Genomic DNA, 26714 nt, shown 5'->3' with positions numbered 1-26714 from the left:
TGCGGAATATGTTGGCGCTATATAAATAAAAAGATTAATATTTTATTATTATTAGTCATATTAATGTACTGAATGTATCTTACTTTTTATCTTTCAGCATAATGTCAGTCCTGAATAACAAATGTGGTTTCCAGCTTCAGTATCAAATGATCTTCTCAATCTGGCTACTTGCCTTCAGTCCACAAATGTGTGAATATCTTCGAAGGTATAACATTGTGCCAGTATTGTCTGATATCCTCCAAGAGTCGGTTAAAGAGAAAGTGACAAGGATCATCCTTGCAGCTTTCAAGGTAAATCATTCAATCTAAGGAGTTCACCTCTGAGAGCTAGTCACTACTCCTTACATGGCTATTTCAGTAAATATTTGTATTCTCCATAAAACAAGAATTCTGGATAATTTAGTCTTAGAATTCTGGCTTGTTTTGTTCCACCATTATTCCTTCTATAAATGTATGGATGAATGAACAGCTGAGTTTTTTCCATTTGGGACTGTGTCCCTATTCACTCTGACACTGTCCAATTATTGCTTCCAGTTCCTGTCAAAGAGGCGTGTCCCAACACAGTCAAGGGGAAAGCTACAGTAGCTGCCCAGCATGTAAAACACAATCCCTCCAGAAAGAAAGAGATGAGAGTCAGGGAAAGATGGAAATAACAATGAGATGAGGGGCACGTTATCTGTGATATTCAGTATGTCAAAGAGGGAGAGATCCCCAAGTATCTCGAATACTGAATATCGTGGTAGACTTTATTTTACATCGCAGTGAATGATGAACGTGTTTGCACTTCTGATATAGCGCTATACACATGTATATTCTTGGAATAAAACCTCTTTTTCCATTACGTCCATCCTGACGGCACTATGGAGGTCGTCCTTCCTATTCTTTACAGTGACAGGAAATGCAAGAGGTTAAAAGCCCCTCCCACCACCTTCTCCTCAGTGTTTTTCCTGTCCCTGTAGTGGACAGGTGTGTGAGAGGAGAGCGCAGGAAGAAAGAAGAAAACTCACTTGGGCCCAGGAGGATCGGGGGGTTCCGGCCTCTCCTTCCCCTGTGAAGAAGCCCGGTGGCCATGTCCCAGTCGAGCAGAGGAGCTCCTGGGGTCTCGAGCCGCTTCCCCCGGAGTGGGGGCTCTCGGCTCGCGCCGGCCGGGGACACCGCTCATATGCACAGAACGGCCGGCGGAAGTTAGGCGCACTTCCGGTGACATCACCTGGGAGCACGGACCATCCTCTTCCAGTCCCGGCGTGCATTCCAGGGTGGAACGCAAGGCGGTTTGGAGACCAAGGTAGGATAAAAGCTACCTGGGGTCTGTAAAAGGGGGAAAAAAATCCCAGAAAGCTGCACCATGGCGGATACAGCTAGGTCTGAGGCCCCAAAGGAGCAGTCACCGGTATCTGTGAGTAAAACACAGCGTATAAGGGGGTTGGGGGAGGGGGGAGTATTAGTATAGGTACTAATACACCTATATTGATATTAGGACATGGCAACACCTACCCCATCCAAGGAGAAAGGATCAGGGAAGCCTAGGAGATGTGCCATATGTAATAAGAAGCTTGGCGACTCCGGCAAGCCTCTATGTACAACCTGCACCTCAAAGATCATTAGGGAAGAAAGATCTACCCTTCTAACCGAGATGAGATCCATGATTAGAGAGGAGAGCCTAATTCCCGCTTCTACAACTCAGCCGGGTCCCCGCGCCAAATGACCCAGGTGGGAGATGGAAGCAAGTTCTGAAGATGGTGTTCTGGCCCCTTCCTCGGATCCAGAGGAAGAAGGGGAGGTGGTGTTAGATACCCCAGAGATAGGGAAAAGATACTTATTTTCGTCAGAATATACAGATAAACTCCTGAAGGCTGTAAGAAGTACCATGCAGGTTGAAGAAACCCAGAAGAATCAGTCAGTACAGGATGAGATGTTTGGCGGATTGCGGGTTCAGAGACATAGTCTTTCCTGTAAACCACCATATCCGAGAGATGATCCTGGAGGAATGGGAAGAATGGGAAGAAGCAGAAAAAAGGCTGGTGGTGCCCTGAGATTTCAGGCTCCGACTCCCCTTTGAACCAGAGGACATCAGGACCTGGGACGAGGTTCCAAAAATTGATGTTCCGGTGGCTAAGGTAGCCAAGAAGACATCCATTCCTTTTGAGGATTCATCAAGTCTTAAAGACCCGATGGATCGGAAGGCGGACGGACTACTCAAAAGAGCCTGGGAAGCGTCGGCGGCAACTATGAAGGCAAACATAGCTGCCACTTCAGTAGCGAGATCCATGTATCTGTGGATCGACCAACTGGAGGATCCTATCAGAAATAAGACTACTAGGGAGGACATAATAGATTCTCTACCGTTGTTAAATTTGGCCATGGGGTTTATGGCGGACACTTCTGCCGAGTCAGTCAGGTTTGCGGCCCGCAACAACTCTTTGTCTAATGCAGCCCGGAGGGCTATCTGGATGAAGATGTGGTCGGGGGATGTTCAATCTAAAAATAAATTATTATTCAGGCCAATCCTAGATGATATCTTGGAAAAGGGTTCTGATAAGAAAAAGGGATTCCCTGACGAAAAACCTAAAAGATTTCAGCCCTTTCAGAAATCCCGCCCGCCCCAGAGACAGGAGTATTGGGGGAAGGGAAAAACTGGTAGATGGAGCTACACTACAGGGGTTAGAGGTAGAACCCCTCTCTTTGGTTCCAGTTCTGAGTCCAATAGGCAATGACGCCATGAACCTGGGGGGGCGTCTCAGTTACTTCGGCAGAAGTTGGGCAGGGATAACTCGGGACCCATGGGTTCTAAAAATAATTTCCCAGGGTTATTCCCTAGAATTTATTCAACCGCCACCCGAAAGGGTCAGTTTAACAGACCCCCACTCCCATTCTTTAAATGGTCCCATGCAGACAGAGGTTCAAGACCTCCTGGATTTGGGAGTCATAGTGACGGTTCTCCTACAGGAGATAGGTCGAGGGCATTATTCAACATTGTTTAAAATAAAGAAACCCTCAGGAAAGTCACGCTCGATAATAAACTTAAGATCCCTGAACCACTGGATAAGGTACAAGCGTTTCAGAATGGAGTCAATAAAGACAACTATCCTGTTAATAGACAAAGATGCATTCATGTGTGCAATAGACTTAAAGAATGCATATTACCATGTTCCCATTCACCCCCTTTGTCAAAAATTCCTCTGTTTTGCAGTAAGGGTTCAGGGAAGAACTTGCCACTTTCAGTTTCAGTGCCTTCCTTTTGGCCTAGCGTCAGCGCCGAGAGTCTTTACGAAGCTGATTTCGGAGGCTGTTGCCTTCCTGAGGAAAAAGGACATCACCATAGTACCCTATCTGGACGACTTTCTTCTGATAGCCAGGTCAGAAGAAGAACTTCGGAGTCACCTGAACATAACCGCCACGACTCTTCAGGACCTAGACTGGATTAACAACTTGGAAAAATCTAATTTGATGCCGGGAACCAGGAAGATATTTTTGGGGGTACTTCTGGACTCCGAAGCAAGAATATCTGTCTTGCCAAGAGAGGAGCAGAGGGCGGTAAGGGACAGAGTACAGGGATTTCTAAAAGGACGAAAATCCATCTGGATGGCTATGAGGGTACTGGGCACCCTAACATCTTGCATCCCCTGTGTCCTCTGGAGCCAGTTCCACTCAAGGGATCTCCAGAGAGCAGTCCTATCCGCCTGGGACAGAAGACAGATAACCTTAGACAGAGAGATCTGCTTATCCCCAAGAGTAAGGAGATCTCTAATTTGGTGGTTAAGACCAGAAAATCTGAAGAAGGGGATCCCGTGGATAACATCCCCTTGTGTTACTACCGACGCAAGCAGGTTAGGATGGGGAGCACATCTACAAGGAGAATTTCTTCAGGGTTCTTGACCAACAGAAATCCAGGCATGCTCATCAAATTACAGAGAGCTACGCGCGATCTGGGAGACGCTGAAGCGCACCCAAGCTCGGTTAAGGAATCAGCAGGTGAAGATCTTGTCAGACAACATGACTGCAGTTTCCTTCCTAAGGCACCAGGGGGGCCCAAGGCACCCAACGCTCCAGAACCTAGCCACAAGGATTTTTTCCTGGGCGGAAAGAACGATCTGGTCCCTTTTGGCGGTCCATTTAGCAGGAACCAGAAACATAACAGCAGACTATCTAAGCAGACAGAAGATCTTACTAACAGAATGGGATCTAAACAGCGAGGTGTTCCGGCAGTTGTGTGTCCTTTGCAACAAGGAAAAATGCAAAGGTCAGAAGGTTCTTTTCCCTAAATCCAGCAGACAGACCAGAGGGTGTGGATGCCTTGAATCACAGCTGGAGCCTGAGTCCAGCCTATGCATTTCCCCCTGTAGCATTAATATCACGGACTCTTCGGAAGATTCAGGAGGGCCAAGCAGAAGTCCTCCTAATAGTACTCTAATGGCCGAAGAGGAGTTGGTTTTCCCTGCTGAAGAGGATGGCACAGGACGAACCCTTTCTTCTGCCTTTGAGAGAGGACCTCCTCAACCAGGGCCCGGTATTTCATCATGATCTGAAGAGACACCAGCTTTCAGCCTGGATTTTGAAAGGGAGATCCTGAAGGCTCGGTTTCTCTTGGACCAAATAATATCCACGATGCAGGCTGGCAGAAAACCAGTCACCTCTGCAATCTATATGAAGATTTGGAGAATGTTCTATACTGAGTGGCAATGCAGAAATAGATTCTTCCCGCCCCAATATTCCTAAAATATTAGATTTCCTTCAGGCGGGTTTTAATAAGGGATTGAGACCCAGTACGCTGAAGGTTCAGGTTTCGGCCCTAACGGTATTTTTTGACTATCCCTTATCTTCTCAGCCTCTGGATAGCTTTTAGGAATCTGACCACCCACGGATAAGACCCTGAATTAGGAAATCTTTTGCGCCCTGGGATCTAAATTTAGTCCTTAATGCTCTATGTAAACACCCGTATGAGCCAGCGGAAGATCTTTCTATTGCAAATCAGTCCCTCAAAACGGCTTTTCTAGTGGCGATAACTTCGGCGAAGAGAATAGGGGAAATACAGGCCCTCTCCATTCAGGATCCTTATCTTCGTATCTTAGATGACCATATAGTGCTTAGCTTTAACCCAGCCTTTAGAACAAAGGTTGTCTCCACCAAAAATCTTAATCGGCAAATAATTTTGCCCTCATTTTGTCAAAACCCTAGGAACTCCAAGGAACAGTCTCTCCATTCCTTGGATGTGAGACAGTCAGTAATTGATTACCTTCAGGCGACTAAGGGTTGGAGACGGGAGCAAAATCTATTTCTCGAATAGGGGGAAAAAACCCTCAAAACAGACTATAGCCAGATGGATTACTTCTACTATCTCGGGGGCCTATATTTCAGAAAATAGATCTCCCCTTATGGAATTGAAGGCCCATTCCACCAGAGCAGTTTCCACCTCTTGGGCAGAGAGAGCAGGGGCTTCGGTGGAGGAGATCTGTAGTGTGGCCACATGGTCTAACATAAGCACCTTTTGTAAACATTATAAGTTAGATGTTGTCTCTGGTCATCAGTTGGGGTTCGGCCGAAAATTTTACAGACTGTGGTCCCTCCCTAGAGTTGCCATACTTTGGTATTCTCCATAGTGCCATCAGGATGGATGTAATGGAAAACTGGAATTAGTCTTACCGGTAATTATGTTTCCAGGAGTCCATCCTGACGGCACAGTTAGTTCCCTCCCTTCTTGGTATATTGCAATGTACATCCTAAAATGTATAAAAATTGAAATAAACAAGATTTAGCATCCATCCAGGTGTGGTACTTGGAAAAAACACTGAGGAGAGGGTGGTGGGAGGGGGCTCTTAACCTCTCGCATTTCCTGTCCCTGTAAAGAATAGGAAGGACTACCTCCATAGTGCCGTCAGGATGGACTCCTGGAAACATAATTACCGGTAAGACTAAGTCCGTTTTTTTAATGCTGAAGCAGATACACTTCCACCTGTAATCTATAGCACTAGTATTGAAATTCATGATAGTCCCGCCAAATAAAGCCTTCATACTGCGGTCAATGCTCCTGATGTAGGATGCTTCAAAGGATTTCTTGTCACTATGGTAACAGCACTTTATTCAGAAAAAAACATTTTAAATTGTAAAGAGTCAAGATTTAAGGCACAATGGCAGATATTACATGTATCATCTCTCTACCTTGCACACAGGCATTAAGGACCTGCACTGGATTATGGCAGCTGTACTAGCAAACCAAAGCTGCTTTCTTAATGCGGGAGATGTTCCTTCAGTTTGTGTGATGGGTAATGTAACATAAAGCACGATTGAAAGGGAATAGAACACAATGGCACTAAAAACGGGTTATAGATGCACCTTTTCCATTACTGACATGGTGAAATTGTTTTTCCCATTAGTTCCTGAAAAGCAGGATACATGAGCCATTTCAAAGACCAAATAGTTCAGGTTGTAGTGGAGCAAAAATCTGAAAAACAAAAAAGAATACATTTAAGAAGCTGTAGTACTTTAGATCATTATCAAAGTGTAGAAATGAATGTAATAAGCCACTTTTTGTTAGCTAAATCACCTTTTTTCCCATCATTTAAACCCTGTTGACAGCTCAGTTTTATGACAAATATGTCATATATGCAGGGGAAGAAAACACAAGGGGCACACACCAAACATATAGGAAAGTGTAGTCTACTGCGCTCCACAGACAGTAACAGTAAAAACATGTATTTGGAGTGTTGTGTGTGTTATTGTTACGCCGGCGCACTCACCGCGTTTCGTTCGGCTCCACCTAGTACTTGTCCATCGCTCTGAGCTGCCTTATGCTTTTCTTCCAGCTCGGCTATTTGTGACACATAGGGGAGCGAGGCTGAACTCTGCAGGAATTGTATCCATTCTGTCCTGCAGAGATTTGCTTCCCCGGCCTATCACCTGCTAGCAGGTCATGTATCAAGCAACTTCACTCTCCATTCCTCGCCTGAACGTAGGTTCTTAGTAGCTCTATCTCTAGTTTCTGTCTTGTCTCACCTGTTATCGACCCGGCTTGCCTTCTTGTTTATCCTGAACTCTCCCTTCCTGACATCTTCTTCTACGTATTCTGAACCTGTGCTACCTGCACCATCCTCGGACCATCTGAACTCACTTTTATCTCGCTCACCTGTATCATGTACCAGTGTCTCTGCGGTCAGCTTCTGCAGTCCCAGGGACAGCCCTGGTGTGGTACCTGCAGCTGCTGCAGTCCCAGGGACAGCCCTGGTGTGGTACCTGCAGCTGCTGCAGGCCCAGGGACAGCCCTGGTGTGGTACCTGCAGCTGCTGCAGTCCCAGGGACAGCCCTGGTGTGGTACCTGCAGCTGCTGCAGTCCCAGGGACAGCCCTGGTGTGGTACCTGGTTTCTACTGGTGGCCCAGCCTATCCTTGCCATCAGAGGCTCTAGTGGATACCTGGTAGACACTTGATCACCCCACCTCCAGGGTGAGCCTAGACCATGGCGCAGTCTGTCCACACCCACAGTGTTCCAGTTATAATGGAAGTCAATGATTGACATCGGAGACATTTGACCGGACGTGTACAGCAAGTAGCATTAAATAAATTCATGTTTCTAATCTGGATTTACAAATGAATGCTCTATGCTGTTTATCAGCGTCATTCACTTTCACACTGCACTCTCCATTCATTTTAGTGTTGGGCATTATAAGTAGAGTTTAATTTTGGGGACACATAGCTGTGAGTCTGTAGCTCTTTCCTGGTTTCCCTATATACGTGCCTGCTCCATTTCGTGGCATTTCTCAGTGGAGAACAAAAATTTAATGTCGAAATTCAAAATACCCAACCCCTCTTCTAAAGCATCTGGTGGGGGAATTCAGGGTACACTTATACACATCAAATGGTCGGTTGGTCTTACTTAGACCAACATTCATCTGATGTGTACTGCCGCTTTTAGTCTTCAACTTTTAAAGGTGTTCCTCCACCTTGGATAGCTATTAGCCAACAGTTATTTTTCCTGCCCCTTCTATATAAATATATATCGATACTTGACTTGTTTGCATTGGTGAGAAGGGAATTAGCCACTACCTCTATGTGAATAAGGTACAGTATTATTCCTTCCCCCTTCATGGTCTCCTACTGTGGCTATCTGATCATCAGGATGGCTTCCTTTTCATATCGGGATGTCTTGATGCTCAACCATCTTAAAGGGAACCTTTCATCAGGATTTTATACCCTTAACTAATCGCATGTTATATAATGGCCGTTAAATACTGATAAAATTCTTAACTTTCTTGTAGAACTTCTTTTTAATATTTTAAATAAATCCAGTATTTAAATTATATGCTAATGAGCCACAGGTGGTGCAGGGGGGGTCACTGCACACAGCTCTCCTGCCTCTCTCCCTGTTCCCCACCTGCCTACAGTTTTTGACTGATGGGTCACTGGAACAAGAGTATCCTGACAGTGTCTGGGGGTGGCACATGTGCAGATCGATAGTCCGGCTCTCGTACAGTGTCTGGGGACAGCACATGTGCAGATCGATAGTCCGCCTCTCGTACAGTATCTGGGGGCGGCACATGTGCAGACTGATAGGCTCTCGTACAGTGTCGGGGGGCTGCACATGTGCAGATCGATAGTCCGCCTCTCGTACAGTATCTGGGGGCAGCACACGTGCAGACCGATAGTCTGGCTCTCGTACAGCGTCTGGGGGCGGCACATGTGCAGATCGATAGTCCGCCTCTCATACAGTATCTGGGGGCGGCACATGTGCAGATCGATAGTCTGGCTCTCGTACAGCGTCTGGGGGCGGCACATGTGCAGACCGATAGTCTGGCTCTCGTACATTGTCTGGGGGCGGCACATGTGCAGACGGATAGTCTGGCTCTCGTACAGCGTCTGGGGGCGGCACATGTGCAGACCGATAGTCTGGCTCTCGTACATTGTCTGGAGGCGGCACATGTGCAGACCGATAGTCTGGCTCTCGTACAGTGTCTGTGGGCGGCACATGTGCAGATCGATAGTCTGGCTCTCGTACAGTGTCTGTGGGCGGCACATGTGCAGATCGATAGTCTGGCTCTCGTACAGTGTCTGTGGGCGGCACATGTGCAGATCGATAGTCCGCCTCTCGTACAGTATCTGGCGGCAGCACATGTGCAGACCGATAGTCTGGCTCTCGTACAGTGTCTGTGGGCGGCACATGTGCAGATCGATAGTCCGCCTCTCATACAGTATCTGGGGGCGGCACATGTGCAGATCGTTAGTCTGGCTCTCGTACATTGTCTGGGGGCGGCACATGTGCAGACCGATAGTCTGGCTCTCGTACAGTGTCTGTGGGCGGCACATGTGCAGATCGATAGTCCGCCTCTCATACAGTATCTGGGGGCGGCACATGTGCAGATCGATAGTCTGGCTCTCGTACAGCGTCTGGGGGCGGCACATGTGCAGATCGATAGTCTGGCTCTCGTACAGTGTCTGGGGACGGCACATGTGCAGATCAGCAGTCCGGCTCTCGTACAGTGTCTGGGGGCGGCACATGTGCAGATCGATAGTCCAGCTCTCGTACAGTGTCTGGGGACGGCACATGTGCAGATCAGCAGTCCGGCTCTCGTACAGCGTCTGGGGGCGGCACATGTGCAGATCGATAGTCTGGCTCTCGTACAGTGTCTGGGGACGGCACATGTGCAGATCAGCAGTCCGGCTCTCGTACAGTGTCTGGGGACGGCACATGTGCAGATCGATAGTCCAGCTCTCGTACAGTGTCTGGGGGCGGCACATGTGCAGATCGATAATCCGCCTCTCGTACAGCGTCTGGGGGCGGCACATGTGCAGATCGTTAGTCTGGCTCTCGTACAGTGTCTATGGGCGGCACATGTGCAGATCGATAGTCCGCCTCTCATACAGTATCTGGGGGCGGCACATGTGCAGATCGTTAGTCTGGCTCTCGTACAGCGTCTGGGGGCGGCACATGTGCAGATCGATAGTCTGCCTCTCGTACAGTGTCTGGGGACGGCATATGTGCAGATCGGCAGTCCGGCTCTCGTACAGTGTCTGGGGACGGCACATGTGCAGATCGATAGTCCAGCTCTCGTACAGTGTCTGGGGGCGGCACATGTGCAGATCGATAATCCGCCTCTCGTACAGCGTCTGGGGGCGGCACTTGTGCAGATCGTTAGTCTGGCTCTCGTACAGCGTCTGGGGGTGGCACATGTGCAGACTGATAGTCTGCCTCTCGTACAGCGTCTGGGGGTGGCACATGTGCAGATTGATAGTCTGGCACTCGTACAGTGTCTGGGGGCGGCACATGTGCAGATCGATAATCCGCCTCTCGTACAGTGTCTGGGGGCGGCACATGTGCAGATCGATAGTCTGGCTCTCGTACAGTGTCTGTGGGCGGCACATGTGCAGATCGATAATCCGCCTCTCGTACAGTGTCTGGGGGCGGCACATGTGCAGATCGATAGTCTGGCTCTCGTACAGTGTCTGGGGGCGGCACATGTGCAGATCGATAGTCTGGCTCTCGTACAGTGTCTGTGGGCGGCACATGTGCAGATCGATAATCCGCCTCTCGTACAGTGTCTGGGGGTGGCACATGTGCCGATCGATAATCCGCCTCTCGTACAGTGTCTGGGGGCGGCACATGTGCAGATCGATAGTCTGGCACTCGTACAGTGTCTGGGGGCGGCACATGTGCAGATCGATAGTCTGGCTCTCGTACAGTGTCTGGGGGCGGCACATGTGCAGATCGATAGTCTGACACTAGTACAGTGTCTGGGGGCGGCATATGTGCAGATCGATAGTCTGGCACTCGTACAGTGTCTGTGGGCGGCACATGTGCAGACCGATAGTCCGCCTCTCATACAGTATCTGGGGGCGGCACATGTGCAGATCGATAGTCCGCCTCTCGTACAGTATCTGGCGGCAGCACACGTGCAGATCGATAGTCTGGCTCTCGTACAGTGTCTGTGGGCGGCACATGTGCAGATCGATAATCCGCCTCTCGTACAGTGTCTGGGGGCGGCACATGTGCAGATCGATAGTCTGGCACTTGTACAGTGTCTGGGGACGGCACATGTGCAGATTGATAGTCCGCCTCTCGTACAGTGTCTGGGGGCGGCACATGTGCAGATCGATAATCCGCCTCTCGTACAGTGTCTGGGGGCGGCACATGTGCAGATCGATAATCCGCCTCTCGTACAGTGTCTGGGGGCGGCACATGTGCAGATCGATAGTCTGGCACTCGTACAGTGTCTGGGGGCGGCACATGTGCAGATCGATAGTCCGCCTCTCGTACAGTGTCTGGGGGCGGCACATGTGCAGACCGATAGTCCGCCTCTCGTACAGTGTCTGGGGGCGGCACATGTGCAGATCGATAGTCTGGCTCTCGTACATTGTCTGGGGGCGGCACATGTGCTGATGGATAGTCCGCCGCTCGTACAGTGTCTGGGGGCGGCACATGTGCAGATCGATAGTCTGGCACTCGTACAGCGTCTGGGGTCGGCACATGTGCAGATCGATAGTCTGGCTCTCGTACAGTGTCTGTGGGCGGCACATGTGCAGACCGATAGTCTGGCTCTCGTACAGTGTCTGTGGGCGGCACATGTGCAGACCGATAGTCTGGCTCTCGTACAGTGTCTGTGGGCGGCACATGTGCAGATCGATAGGTCCGCCTCTCATACAGTATCTGGGGGCGGCACATGTGCAGATCGTTAGTCTGGCTCTCGTACAGCGTCTGGGGGCGGCACATGTGCAGACCGATAGTCTGGCTCTCGTACATTGTCTGGGGGCGGCACATGTGCAGACCGATAGTCTGGCTCTCGTACATTGTCTGGGGGCGGCACATGTGCAGACCGATAGTCTGGCTCTCGTACAGTGTCTGTGGGCGGCACATGTGCAGATCGATAGTCCGCCTCTCGTACAGTATCTGGGGGCGGCACATGTGCAGATCGTTAGTCTGGCTCTCGTACAGCGTCTGGGGGCGGCACATGTGCAGATCGATAGTCTGGCTCTCGTACAGTGTCTGGGGACGGCACATGTGCAGATCGGCAGTCCGGCTCTCGTACGGTGTCTGGGGACGGCACATGTGCAGATCGATAGTCCAGCTCTCGTACAGTGTCTGGGGGCGGCACATGTGCAGATCGATAATCCGCCTCTCGTACAGCGTCTGGGGGCGGCACATGTGCAGATCGTTAGTCTGCCTCTCGTATAGCGTCTGGGGGTGGCACATGTGCAGATTCATAGTCTGGCACTCGTACAGCGTCTGGGGGCGGCTCATGTGCAGATCGATAAGCCGCCTCTCGTACAGTGTCTGGGGGCGGCACATGTGCAGATCGTTAGTCTGGCTCTCGTACATTGTCTGGGGGCGGCACATGTGCAGACCGATAGTCTGGCTCTCGTACAGTGTCTGTGGGCGGCACATGTGCAGATCGATAGTCCGCCTCTCATACAGTATCTGGGGGCGGCACATGTGCAGATCGATAGTCTGGCTCTCGTACAGCGTCTGGGGGCGGCACATGTGCAGATCGATAGTCTGGCTCTCGTACAGTGTCTGGGGGCGGCACATGTGCAGATCGATAATCCGCCTCTCGTACAGCGTCTGGGGGCGGCACATGTGCAGATCGTTAGTCTGGCTCTCGTACAGTGTCTATGGGCGGCACATGTGCAGATCGATAGTCCGCCTCTCATACAGTATCTGGGGGCGGCACATGTGCAGATCGTTAGTCTGGCTCTCGTACAGCGTCTGGGGGCGGCACATGTGCAGATCGATAGTCTGCCTCTCGTACAGTGTCTGGGGACGGCATATGTGCAGATCGGCAGTCCGGCTCTCGTACAGTGTCTGGGGACGGCACATGTGCAGATCGATAGTCCAGCTCTCGTACAGTGTCTGGGGGCGGCACATGTGCAGATCGATAATCCGCCTCTCGTACAGCGTCTGGGGGCGGCACTTGTGCAGATCGTTAGTCTGGCTCTCGTACAGCGTCTGGGGGTGGCACATGTGCAGACTGATAGTCTGCCTCTCGTACAGCGTCTGGGGGTGGCACATGTGCAGATTGATAGTCTGGCACTCGTACAGTGTCTGGGGGCGGCACATGTGCAGATCGATAATCCGCCTCTCGTACAGCGTCTGGGGGCGGCACATGTGCAGATCGATAATCCGCCTCTCGTACAGTGTCTGGGGGCGGCACATGTGCAGATCGATAGTCTGGCTCTCGTACAGTGTCTGGGGGCGGCACATGTGCAGATCGATAGTCTGGCTCTCGTACAGTGTCTGTGGGCGGCACATGTGCAGATCGATAATCCGCCTCTCGTACAGTGTCTGGGGGTGGCACATGTGCCGATCGATAATCCGCCTCTCGTACAGTGTCTGGGGGCGGCACATGTGCAGATCGATAGTCTGGCACTCGTACAGTGTCTGGGGGCGGCACATGTGCAGATCGATAGTCTGGCTCTCGTACAGTGTCTGGGGGCGGCACATGTGCAGATCGATAGTCTGACACTAGTACAGTGTCTGGGGGCGGCATATGTGCAGATCGATAGTCTGGCACTCGTACAGTGTCTGTGGGCGGCACATGTGCAGATCGATAGTCCGCCTCTCATACAGTATCTGGGGGCGGCACATGTGCAGATCGATAGTCCGCCTCTCGTACAGTATCTGGCGGCAGCACACGTGCAGATCGATAGTCTGGCTCTCGTACAGTGTCTGTGGGCGGCACATGTGCAGATCGATAATCCGCCTCTCGTACAGTGTCTGGGGGCGGCACATGTGCAGATCGATAGTCTGGCACTTGTACAGTGTCTGGGGACGGCACATGTGCAGATTGATAGTCCGCCTCTCGTACAGTGTCTGGGGGCGGCACATGTGCAGATCGATAGTCCGCCGCTCGTACAGTGTCTGGGGGCGGCACATGTGCAGATCGATAGTCTGGCACTCGTACAGCGTCTGGGGTCGGCACATGTGCAGATCGATAGTCTGGCTCTCGTACAGTGTCTGTGGGCGGCACATGTGCAGACCGATAGTCTGGCTCTCGTACAGTGTCTGTGGGCGGCACATGTGCAGACCGATAGTCTGGCTCTCGTACAGTGTCTGTGGGCGGCACATGTGCAGATCGATAATCCGCCTCTCGTACAGTGTCTGTGGGCGGCACATGTGCAGACCGATAGTCTGGCTCTCGTACAGTGTCTGTGGGCGGCACATGTGCAGATCGATAGGTCCGCCTCTCATACAGTATCTGGGGGCGGCACATGTGCAGATCGTTAGTCTGGCTCTCGTACAGCATCTGGGGGCGGCACATGTGCAGACCGATAGTCTGGCTCTCGTACATTGTCTGGGGGCGGCACATGTGCAGACCGATAGTCTGGCTCTCGTACATTGTCTGGGGGCGGCACATGTGCAGACCGATAGTCTGGCTCTCGTACAGTGTCTGTGGGCGGCACATGTGCAGATCGATAGTCCGCCTCTCGTACAGTATCTGGGGGCGGCACATGTGCAGATCGTTAGTCTGGCTCTCGTACAGCGTCTGGGGGCGGCACATGTGCAGATCGATAGTCTGGCTCTCGTACAGTGTCTGGGGACGGCACATGTGCAGATCGGCAGTCCGGCTCTCGTACGGTGTCTGGGGACGGCACATGTGCAGATCGATAGTCCAGCTCTCGTACAGTGTCTGGGGGCGGCACATGTGCAGATCGATAATCCGCCTCTCGTACAGCGTCTGGGGGCGGCACATGTGCAGATCGTTAGTCTGCCTCTCGTATAGCGTCTGGGGGTGGCACATGTGCAGATTCATAGTCTGGCACTCGTACAGCGTCTGGGGGCGGCACATGTGCAGATCGATAAGCCGCCTCTCGTACAGCGTCTGGGGACGGCACATGTGCTGATCGATAGTCTGGCTCTCGTACAGTGTCTGGGGGCGGCACATGTGCAGATCGATAATCCGCCTCTCGTACAGTGTCTGGGGGCGGCACATGTGCAGATCGATAATCCGCCTCTCGTACAGTGTCTGGGGGCGGCACATGTGCAGATCGATAGTCTGGCTCTCGTACAGCGTCTGGGGACGGCACATGTGCAGATCGATAGTCTGGCTCTCGTACAGTGTCTGGGGGCGGCACATGTGCAGATCGATAGTCTGGCTCTCGTACAGTGTCTGGGGGCGGCACATGTGCAGATCGATAGTCTGGCTCTCGTACAGTGTCTGGGGGCGGCACATGTGCAGATCGATAGTCTGGCTCTCGTACAGTGTCTGTGGGCGGCACATGTGCAGATCGATAATCCGCCTCTCGTACAGTGTCTGGGGGTGGCACATGTGCAGATCGATAATCCGCCTCTCGTACAGTGTCTGGGGGCGGCACATGTGCAGATCGATAGTCTGGCACTCGTACAGTGTCTGGGGGCGGCACATGTGCAGATCGATAGTCTGGCTCTCGTACAGTGTCTGGGGGCGGCACATGTGCAGATCGATAGTCTGGCACTCGTACAGTTTCTGGGGGCGGCACATGTGCAGATCGATAGTCTGGCACTCGTACAGTGTCTGGGGGCGGCACATGTGCAGATCGATAGTCTGGCACTCGTACAGTGTCTGGGGGCGGCACATGTGCAGATCGATAGTCTGGCTCTCGTACAGTGTCTGTGGGCGGCACATGTGCAGACCGATAGTCTGGCTCTCGTACAGTGTCTGGGGGCGGCACATGTGCAGATCGATAGTCTGGCTCTCGTACAGTGTCTGTGGGCAGCACATGTGCAGATCGATAGTCCGCCTCTCGTACAGTGTCTGGGGACGGCACATGTGCAGATTGATAATCCGCCTCTCGTACAGTGTCTGGGGGCGGCACATGTGCAGATCGATAATCCGCCTCTCGTACAGTGTCTGGGGGCGGCACATGTGCAGATCGATAGTCTGGCACTCGTACAGTGTCTGGGGGCGGCACACGTGCAGATCGATAGTCTGGCTCTCGTACAGCGTCTGGGGACGGCACATGTGCAGGTCGATAGTCCGCCTCTCGTACAGTGTCTGGGGGCGGCACATGTGCAGATCGATAGTCCGCCTCTCGTACAGTATCTGGCGGCAGCACATGTGCAGATCGTTAGTCTGGCTCTCGTACAGCGTCTGGGGGCGGCACATGTGCAGACCGATAGTCTGGCTCTCGTACATTGTCTGGGGGCGGCACATGTGCAGACCGATAGTCTGGCTCTCGTACATTGTCTGGGGGCGGCACATGTGCAGACCGATAGTCTGGCTCTCGTACAGTGTCTGTGGGCGGCACATGTGCAGATCGATAGTCCGCCTCTCGTACAGTATCTGGGGACGGCACATGTGCAGATCGGCAGTCCGGCTCTCGTACAGTGTCTGGGGACGGCACATGTGCAGATCGTTAGTCTGGCTCTCGTACAGCGTCTGGGGGCGGCACATGTGCAGATCGATAGTCTGGCTCTCGTACAGTGTCTGGGGACGGCACATGTGCAGATCGGCAGTCCGGCTCTCGTACAGTGTCTGGGGACGGCACATGTGCAGATCGATAGTCCGGCTCTCGTACAGTGTCTGGGGACGGCACATGTGCAGATCGATAATCCGCCTCTCGTACAGCGTCTGGGGGCGGCACATGTGCAGATCGTTAGTCTGCCTCTCGTATAGCGTCTGGGGGTGGCACATGTGCAGATTGATAGTCTGGCACTCGTACAGCGTCTGGGGGCGGCACATGTGCAGATCGATAAGCCGCCTCTCGTACAGTGTCTGGGGGCGGCACATGTGCAGATCGATAGTCCAGCTCTCGTACAGTGTCTGGGGGCGGCACATGTGCAGATCGATAGTCTGGCTCTCGTACATTGTCTGAGGGCGGCACATGTGCAGATCGATAATCCGCCTCTCGTACAGTGTCTGGGGGCGGCACATGTGCAGATCGATAGTCTGGCTCTCGTACAGTGTCTGGGGGCGGCACATGTGCAGATCGATAGTCTGCCTCTCGTACAGTGTCTCGGGGCGGCACATGTGCAGATCGATAGTCCGCCTCTCGTACAGTGTCTGGGGGCGGCACATGTGCAGATCGATAGTCTGGCTCTCGTACAGCGTCTGGGGACGGCACATGTGCAGATCGATAGTCTGGCTCTCGTACAGTGTCTGGGGGCGGCACATGTGCAGATCGATAGTCTGGCTTTCGTACAGTGTCTGGGGGCGGCACATGTGCAGATCGATAGTCTGGCTCTCGTACAGTGTCTGGGGGCGGCACATGTGCAGATCGATAGTCTGGCTCTCGTACAGTGTCTGTGGGCGGCACATGTGCAGATCGATAATCCGCCTCTCGTACAGTGTCTGGGGTTGGCACATGTGCAGATCGATAATCCGCCTCTCGTACAGTGTCTGGGGGCGGCACATGTGCAGATCGATAGTCTGGCACTCGTACAGTGTCTGGGGGCGGCACATGTGCAGATCGATAGTCTGGCTCTCGTACAGTGTCTGGGGGCGGCACATGTGCAGATCGATAGTCTGGCTCTCGTACAGTGTCTGGGGGCGGCACATGTGCAGATCGATAGTCTGGCTCTCGTACAGTGTCTGGGGGCGGCACATGTGCAGATCGATAGCCTGGCTCTCGTACAGTGTCTGGGGGCGGCACATGTGCAGATCGATAGTCTGGCTCTCGTACAGTGTCTGTGGGCAGCACATGTGCAGATCGATAGTCCGCCTCTCGTACAGTGTCTGGGGACGGCACATGTGCAGATTGATAGTCCGCCTCTCGTACAGTGTCTGGGGACGGCACATGTGCAGATTGATAGTCCGCCTCTCGTACAGTGTCTGGGGGCGGCACATGTGCAGATCGATAATCCGCCTCTCGTACAGTGTCTGGGGGCGGCACATGTGCAGATCGATAGTCTGGCACTCGTACAGTGTCTGGGGGCGGCACATGTGCAGATCGATAGTCCGCCTCTCGTACAGTGTCTGGGGGCGGCACATGTGCAGACCGATAGTCCGCCTCTCGTACAGTGTCTCGGGGCGGCACATGTGCAGATCGATAGTCTGGCTCTCGTACAGTGTCTGGGGGCGGCACATGTGCAGATCGATAGTCTGCCTCTCGTACAGTGTCTGGGGGCGGCACATGTGCAGATTGATAGTCCGGCGCTTGTACAGCGTCTCGGGGCGGCACATGTGCAGATTGATAGTCCGGCTCTGGTAACTTCATCGGCACATTACTGCATATACACCGCCCCAGGCAATCACAGCGCTTGCACAAATTCTCAGGCATGGGAGGCAGGGCACTGAATCAAGAGTTACCTGTGAGTCAATGACCGGAGGCTGGTGGGATTTTGGTAGAGAGGCAGAAGAGCTGGAAATGCTCATGTCCCACCCCGTTCCTCTAGCGGCTCATCAGTATAAAATTTAAATGCTAGATTTCTTTAAAATGGCAAAATAATATTCTACAAGCAAGGTAAGGATTTACTCAGCATTATAGCGTCTTTACTTACGTGTCAATTGTTAGGGGTATAACATCCCAATGACAGGTTCTCTTTATCTTTAACAGTTTAATCAAAACTTTTTTTTTTCAATTGCAAGTTATACTTTTTATGACCATTTGCTCTTTCAGAACTTCTGATGGGTTCCTTTTATAAAGGCATCTTAATGTCGGGTTAGAAATGATTCGATATTTTTATTTTGGTTTCAGAATCTGCTAGAAAAATCCACTGAAAGAGAAACCCGTCAGGAGTATGCCCTCGCCATGATCCAGTGTAAAGTTCTGAAGCAACTGGAAAACCTGGAGCAGCAGAAATATGATGACGAAGATATAGTTGAAGATATCAAATTCCTCCTGGAAAAACTGGGAGAAAGTGTGCAAGATTTAAGGTATGTTGCTCTCACTGCTGTCTCTGCATTTAACTCTTTTCATACCCTGGGGCTGAATTATCAAGATTGGCTTAGCGCATACTTGCGCTGGGGTACAAAGCGCCATATTTATTAAGAGGTCCCATCTGAGTGGTGTGCACCTCTGCGTGCCATGCCAGAAATGCTACTCCAGTCAGTGATTGGAGTAGCATTTCTGGCATACAAGACGCCAGCACTTTTGATGAGTTGAACAGGCAGACATGGTCAAACCCCATCTCCGGCCATTCAGCGGAGCTGATTCAAACTAGTGTGAAAACGGCAATAGCTGCACATTTTTTGCACAAATCCACATTGATCCAAGATTTTGTCACTTCAAAGCTTTGAACCCACTTTTCTGACTTAAAAATATTTAATGAAGAAGCCCACCTTTGTCTAAAACAATGGAGAATAAGTGATTATACAGATAGCATAGCAGGGGCTCGCTGCTGCTGCTTTCTGTGAGGGAACACATTTCCCCGCATGCTTTATCACAGGAGTGAGTGTTTCTGTCGTATCTCAAGCCCCTCAGCTCATCATAAATCAAGTCAGTGATATGGGAGCTCCAGTGGGTTCTGAGCTTATATGTCACTGACTTGACTTATTATGAGCTCAGAGGACTAAAGACACGACAAACACTCGCTCATGTGATTAAACATGCAGGGAAATGTGTTACCTCACAGAAAGAATCAGCTGCGAGTCCCTGTTGTCCTGTCTGTATATGCGTGTTTTTTTTTTTTTGTTTGTGTTTCTTTCTGTCCAGGAGATGTGGTATTGTACTGACTATGTTCCTGCATGATCAGACACAGCCATTACACAGTACACAGCAGGGGCACATTTATAAGATTATCTCAGCACAGGAACATTTTTTTTAATGCATCCAATTGTGGAACTTATAATTCCAAGATATATTGATTAAAATGTACTTTTGTGTTTCAATAACTTGCTGTTTTCAAGAACCTACAGTAGATTCTTATTAGCCAGTGGAAACATTTTATCTTACCCATTTACATAATTGTTGCTCTATGCCACAAACAGTTAATAGGAAAACTACGATATTCCCAGGAATTAGGCTTTTATTAGTTCAATGTTGGTCCCGGATCTGGCAATCGTTGATCTATGTTATGTGTGTAGAGGGCAGATTTCAGGGGAAATTAAGATTGGGCATGTTGGATTACAGCATACCCGATCCTTGGTTCTCAAGGGAAATAAGCCGCTGATTGAGGAGTCTGAGTGTCACATTCTCCTTTAGGGTATATCGGCATGCCTGGGTGAGCCAAGACGTATTACCACAATAAGGCCTTTTATAGCAGCAGGAAAACAGGTACTAATGAAGGATATAATTAAAACAAGGCAGGGTCTCCTCTGAGCAGATCGTTCTACAGTCTTACAGTGCACATTTCTAAATCGTTAATTACCATCATAACATGATGCAGGGTCTTTTAATACAGATTGATCCTAGCAACCAAATATTTCCTTTAGTGAAAATTACTCAAGAATCATCAGTTACCAAGTCTTAAAGTGTTACTGTGGGTAATTGTGAGTTTCCTGATGGAAATATTTTCTTTGCTAATTCAGGTAAGTAGTTTCAGTACAACCGGAAGAAATGTTCCCTGTGTGATTATATTCACTGTTTTCTTGTACGAGTATAATGAAGATTCAGTAACAAATGTCAACACACTGGTAACGGGGGTCTAGCTGGGACCCACTTTAAAATCTGCCGCTTGTTCTTTATGGTCCAAATGTAAACCGCTGGCTTAAAACTTAATCTCAACAACTGTGCGCAACCTCCCTAGAGTAAAATCGGGCATTAGTCCTCTGGATTATCATTTTCTGCCATTTTGCACTCTTGGCAATGGGATTTGTTAATTCTCCATTTGCCAGATAGTCACTTACAGTAAGAGAACGCCCCATGCATCCATCTCACATGACCTGTTATCAATGACTATTTGTCTGTAATCCTCCAATAGATTTTCATCGGAATTTATCACTGAAACGTATGTTTCCTGGTGGCATGACGTGAAAAGGAAAGTTCTGAATTATATATATTTTTTTTCAAGTAGAAATGAATATCATTTGTAGTCTGAGAAATAATTAAAAAAAAAAAGGCTTAAAGATCGGGCAATTTTTTTGTTTTTTGCGCTTTTGTTTATTCCTCCCCATCTTCCAAGTTCCTTAAACTGTTATATATTTATTTTTAAAAATTTTTCCATGAACATAGTTGTATTAGTTTTCTGAGGGGTAAGGTTTCTCCTTGTGGAGAGTGACAAGCCAGGTTTGGCATGCCAGTATGAGGAGACTTAAACGCCATGCATGCTCCTCTGGGAAATTAAATATGCAAATTATCTTGTCAGAGAGGAGGAGGACTTGAACTCTAGTGTCACCTATTGGAAGTAGCAATGATGAAACTTGGCACTCAATTTTTGCAGTAAAGTGAACAAAAAGTTTAATTGCAATCCAAAATAATATAACGTTTCGCTCCAAATCCGGACCTTCGTCAGAACTGATTGCCGCTGTGCACGGTGTTGTATGCAAATGGAGCAGCACTGTGTCCTAGGTCGCTGTGATATCACCGGCAATATACCAAGATCCAGGGGTTCCCACAATACTTCCAATCTGTATTCTACCATCAAGCACTCCTACTACACTGTCACATTCAGCTTCAAGCACCTCCTCTGACAGGTATTCTCATCCGGTCTACAGTTTACCAAACTCACATTATCTCTAAACTCCCAAGACCAGAATATGTGCATCCAGATCTGCTCTTCTGTGTGGTGCTACCTGCAAAGTCACCATCTGGGAGCCTGTTCTTCATGGCTCTTTGCTAGACCTGGTGTTAAAGGGGTGCTAAAAAATTGACAGGACCAAAAGCCAGAATTGTTTTTTCTGAGAAGGATATGCCAGTAGATCTGTGCCCCGTGTCGATTAATTTGGCGTTTAAAAAAATTAACCTCCACGTATAAAGACTATATACGCTCGTGGTGGGAGGTCCAGGGACTACACAATTATTTACAACATAAGATTGTTCCAAGAGGGTTGAGAATCCCTTTAGTTCCAAATAAAAGATTACGTACTGCGACTCTAGTGGCTAAGTGGGAAAAGGAGGCCACTGAAAGTTCCTTAAGATTTATTGGGATATTATTAGAAGAGGAACAGAATATTTTGGAACAGAATGGGAAATTACTCAAAGAATTAATTGAGCAAACTAAGAAGTTTTCAGCTGACCCTGATTTTGAGAAAAAGGAGAAAGCACTCCAATTAAATATTGAAAAATTTACCTCATTTATAAAAAGTAGAAAACATTACCAGTTCCTAAGGGATTTGGCGGATTTTAAGGAAAATAAGGCCCTATGATCCACAAAATCTAACTGGAGGTGATATTTCATGCTCAGATTACGAGACCTCGGACAGTGAGAGATCTGGGCCCTATTTTGGGAGAGGAGCGAGAGGTAAAAGTAGGAACAGAGGCAGGGGCAGAAATTTTTAAAGAGGAAGAGGGAGATTTGAATATAATACCCGATCAAGGGACAATCAAATATGTGTAGCAACGGATCAGAGATACGGGGATGCGCCTTCTGGATCCAATTTGGGAGCATCTGCCTCCTCTTTTTTAGCCCAGGGGCCCCCTTTAACAATGAGCAGTGTGTTCAGAGAGAAAAAGATCTAATGCATGGGCAAGGAGGTTTGGTTGTACCTCTGTACTCTAATACAACTGGGAGGGATCTTTATTCCACGGCTAGAACTGGGGCTATTCCTAAAAGGAAGGTGGGAAATATACAACGAATACAGCGGGATTGTGAAGCATCAAGCTGTGTTGATGTCCGAAATTGGGATAATCATTCTGGGGAGAGACTTATCCAGTATGATGAAACCCTACGGATAATCAATTTGTCAAAAAGAATTTTGACGAAGGAAGAAATGAATGTTTTAACTAAAGGATTGTCATTTGTCCCAACGATGTGGTTTCAAAGCTTTGATTGGATTAGTGATAAAAAATTGTACTGTTACTGCACTCATACACTATAAAGATGAGATGGTCAGTGCAGTTTAATTATCTTTATAACCCCTGCAATTCCATGTGACAGAATCTGCTCCCTCACTGCTCCCCTCTCCTGTCTGGGTCATTACATCATACACAAGTGTTCAGCTCCAGCTGTAAGGAACAGCCCGGCTGATCATAGCAGGAGGAGTGGCTGCTCCAGACCCCCGATACCTGTCTCTATTTAGTCCATGAACAGGGGGTGTCCTTCTTTCTAGTAGCAGTCATGTCAACAAGAAGATGCAAATACACGCTGTGTATGAGTGCAAGAACAGTACAATTTTTTTTTTATCTCCCCGGAGTACCCTTTTAATGCACCAAGCTGGCAGATAACCATGAGCCACACATCATGGGCCTGTGAGCCACATGTAGCTCCGGAGCCACAGGTTGGGGACCCCTTATCTAGACTGTCTTGAATTACATGAAGAAACCTAAAGATTTTGTGCAAGCCTACATCCAAAGAAGATCAGTGGTTAGTTCTCCAGGATGTTTGCAACAACCTCCCTGCCGAATTCTTTCCTAAAGTGTGTAGAAGTGTACCTAGAAGAACCTAGGGGTTACATTCAAATCAATATTTAATTAGATTTCTCTTCGTTGCTTTGCATGTTGTTAATTTATAAAAAGGGATTATTAAAGGGAATATATCAGTAGGCTTTTGCTATTTAAGCTGAGGACAGCATGAGAAGGGGGCTAAAACACAGATTTCAATGATGTGCCACTTATCAGGCTGTGTGCTGATGTTTACTTACAATGAAGGTTTTATCACGAGGACATGATCATTGCTATGACTAGTAGGTGCATGGCAAGTCATCCGATCACGCCCCCTCCTCTGATGAGCACCTCACTGCCAGTAGACATATATATATATATATATATATATATATATATATATATATATATATATATATATATATATATATATATATATATATATATATATATATATATATATATAATATAATATAATATAATATAATATAATATAATATAATATAGAGCCTGATGTAGGCGGAGGCAGCTTTCTGAGCTCTGCTACATTCAAATCTAAAAACTCTGCTCTGTATCACAACTGCTGCACCCAGTAATCTAAGTGATGCATCACTGGAATCAGGGTCTCATTTCCTACATTATGCTGCAGGCAGATGAGGTAGCAAAAGCTTGCTGACAGATTCCCTTTAATACTTCTATTTTGTTTTTAAAGAATTATTTTTGCCGCATTTTTTGCACACCTGCCTAAAACATCTTGAACCGTGCTGTGTTGTCTGTCTATCTATCCGTAGATGCATACTTACTCCCATAGATAACTTTTTTTAATACGAGGTCTGCAGGACTTTTTACTAGTAAGAAAAGACTTCAGGTAGACTGTGTATGGTGAACCTTGTCTGAACTCGACTCCTCTACAGTACTTACTGAGTAAAGTCTTCATAGGGTCATGTACTTGTTTATAATCGGAGTTGATTGATCCATCCCCAGCAGCCAAGAGCTACTTGATGAACGTGGGCGCGCTCATTAATATTCCCTCCACATCCAGATTCCATTACCGTTACTGGTCTCAGACGTCTGGACAAGTTTAGGTAGCAGAAGATTTAAGGATAATTGGTTGCTTAGCTCCAGACTGGATTAAAAGTTATAAATATCGTTGGATCTCTGGCAAGTGTCATTAAGGGGCGACACACTTATCTTACAAATTGGCGTGACTACTGAACCGGTTTACTTTACAAGATTTTTCTTTGTTAGGGTTGTGTTGTCTTTATAGAGATTATAATTTGTTTACTTGTTGCTTGGTTGTCTCTTTCTCAAGCTCTGGTGTAAAGCAATGAATTACTAATTGTGCTCTAAAACAATAGGCAATAGAAATGTCATTGTTAATTTCAAGTTAACTAAAGCCATAATCTGTAGCGTTTTTCTTTACCAAAATGGATTTGGTTCTTAAAGGGGTATGCCAGCCTAGAGCCTTGGACTTTATACTACTAAGACTCCTCCTAACGTGGCTGTAAATGGGTCAAAAAGGACATGACAGACGCAGATTCTCTACTGTAAGAGCAGTGAGTCTATGGGACTCTCTGCCACATGATGGTGTAATGGCTGATTCACTACTAACAATCAAAAAGGGTCTGGATGCCTTCCTAGATAAATCTAATATTACAGGTTATGAGCACTAGATTCTGTGATCCAAGGAACTAGTCTGATTGGCGTATAGAGTCGGGGAGGAATTTTTCCCCTAATATGGAGCTCATATTGTTTGCCCCATGGGTTTTATGCCTTCATCTAAAAATCAACATGTTAGCTTATAGGTTGAACTTGATGGTCTTAAAGGGGTTTCCCATCTCCAAGATCTTATCCCAATATATTGTAAGTATAATAACAATAATAAAAATATTAGCAAATACCTCCAATAATGTAATATAGTACTGATTTGCTATGTCGCTTAGCCCATAGGTAGGGCATTGCAGTAACTTAGGTATCCATGGTTACGACCACTCATATACTGACAGTTATCTGTTAAGGTCGTGACCATGGATTTGTAAGCTATTGCAATGCCTGCTCGTGGGGTAAGCAAAATAGCAAATCAGAAGAACTATACTACATTCCTAATTAGAGGTATTCGCCATTATTATTATTATTATTACCTATAATATGTAGTTTTTTATATCATCTTATATTACTTTTTTCACAATCCATACAATAAAGGCCCATGGTGGACAATAAAGAGAAACTCGTTAGCTGCCAAAGCAAAAAGCATTTTAACGAGTTAGAAGCACACGGCGTTGTTGCCCTTTGCTTAAATTAGATTACACTTAACTGCATTACAAAAGCATGAAAAAGACTTTTATATTCAGACTTCTGATAAAAAAAGCTATAAAAACTAATTTTATCAATTTGTTTCAATAAGCCTAATGATCGTAGATGGCAATGGGCACTTATATACTTTTTGAGTATCACTCTGTCCATGGCAGTACAGATTTTTTTTTCTTATCTTTTTAGAAATAAGATACAAAATAAGTAAAAATTACAGTAATTCATTGATGGTGCTCTGGAACATCCACCAGTAGAAGCAATGTAAATGGGTTTTATTGGAATGATAGCCGTTCTGAAAATGAAGCTGTCCCAGTAATCAGATGATTATTGTAAGTTAAAGGGTTTTTATCAGGCACACACAAAAAAAGAAAGATCTGGTTATCCCTGTATTACCTTTATTTTTGTTTGTTTTTTTTAACCAGTTCTGTGGAGTCTGTGTCCATTTTGGTGGAGTCTGTATCAAATGGACCAACTGACTCCTAAAATATATAATAAATTGATTACAGTAGTACAATGTACGATGTGCTGTAAAGGTTTTCAGAAGAATTTGGGAAAGTTATGAAATGTCCTATAAATGTCTGTTCTGTTCCTGATCTAAGGATCTCTGCTTTTAGTTGAGATGAATCTGTGCTGCACTTTATGTACATGCTCAGTAGTGAGGTAGTGAGATGAATCTGTGCTGCACTTTATGTACACGCTCAGTAGTGAGGCAGGGCTGTGGAGTCCGAGTCGGGAGTCAGGGAAATTGAGGAGTTGGAAGTTTGGCTTGCTAACTCCACAGCCCTGTTTTTAACTCCCCTTCAGCCTTCCTTTCCTCCAGATTACATATACCAAGAGGCAGAGCTATATATGTCCTCCCGCTCACACACTCCCACTCTTTGCCTGCTCACTACACCTACAAAGCACCATCCTGAGACACCAACACAGTCTCAAGATGGGTAAATCACTGCCCAAAGTTTCTCCTTTCCAATATTCCATTTTCTTCACCTACTATGGCTATCCTATTCCTAACACTCTCCAGCAGTCAGTGTGCTGCAGGGGAACAGGGAGTTATTTCATGTATTAGAATATAATTTTGCACTCTAGAAGC

At 48.1% G+C, this 26714-nt stretch overlaps 1 protein-coding gene across 2 annotated transcripts in view; it reads left to right on the top strand.

Annotated features, from left to right (window-relative positions):
- The window catches only part of ATP6V1H (ATPase H+ transporting V1 subunit H), a 145344-nt gene that overhangs the window by 56704 nt on the left and 61926 nt on the right, over positions 1 to 26714 (top strand). For both annotated transcript variants that reach the window (XM_073676728.1, XM_073676727.1), the window contains 2 exons: positions 98 to 290; positions 18593 to 18771. In XM_073676728.1, coding sequence (XP_073532829.1) covers positions 98 to 290; positions 18593 to 18771 — 372 coding nt within the window. The remainder of the gene's footprint in view (positions 1 to 97; positions 291 to 18592; positions 18772 to 26714) is intronic.

Source organism: Phyllobates terribilis, unplaced genomic scaffold, assembly GCF_046119375.1.
Source record: "Phyllobates terribilis strain yellow unplaced genomic scaffold, ASM4611937v1 Scaffold_4__5_contigs__length_816908805, whole genome shotgun sequence".
NCBI lineage: Eukaryota > Metazoa > Chordata > Amphibia > Anura > Dendrobatidae > Phyllobates > Phyllobates terribilis.
Note: the sequence above shows the minus strand (reverse complement) of the source record. Positions and strands in the feature narration are given on the sequence as shown.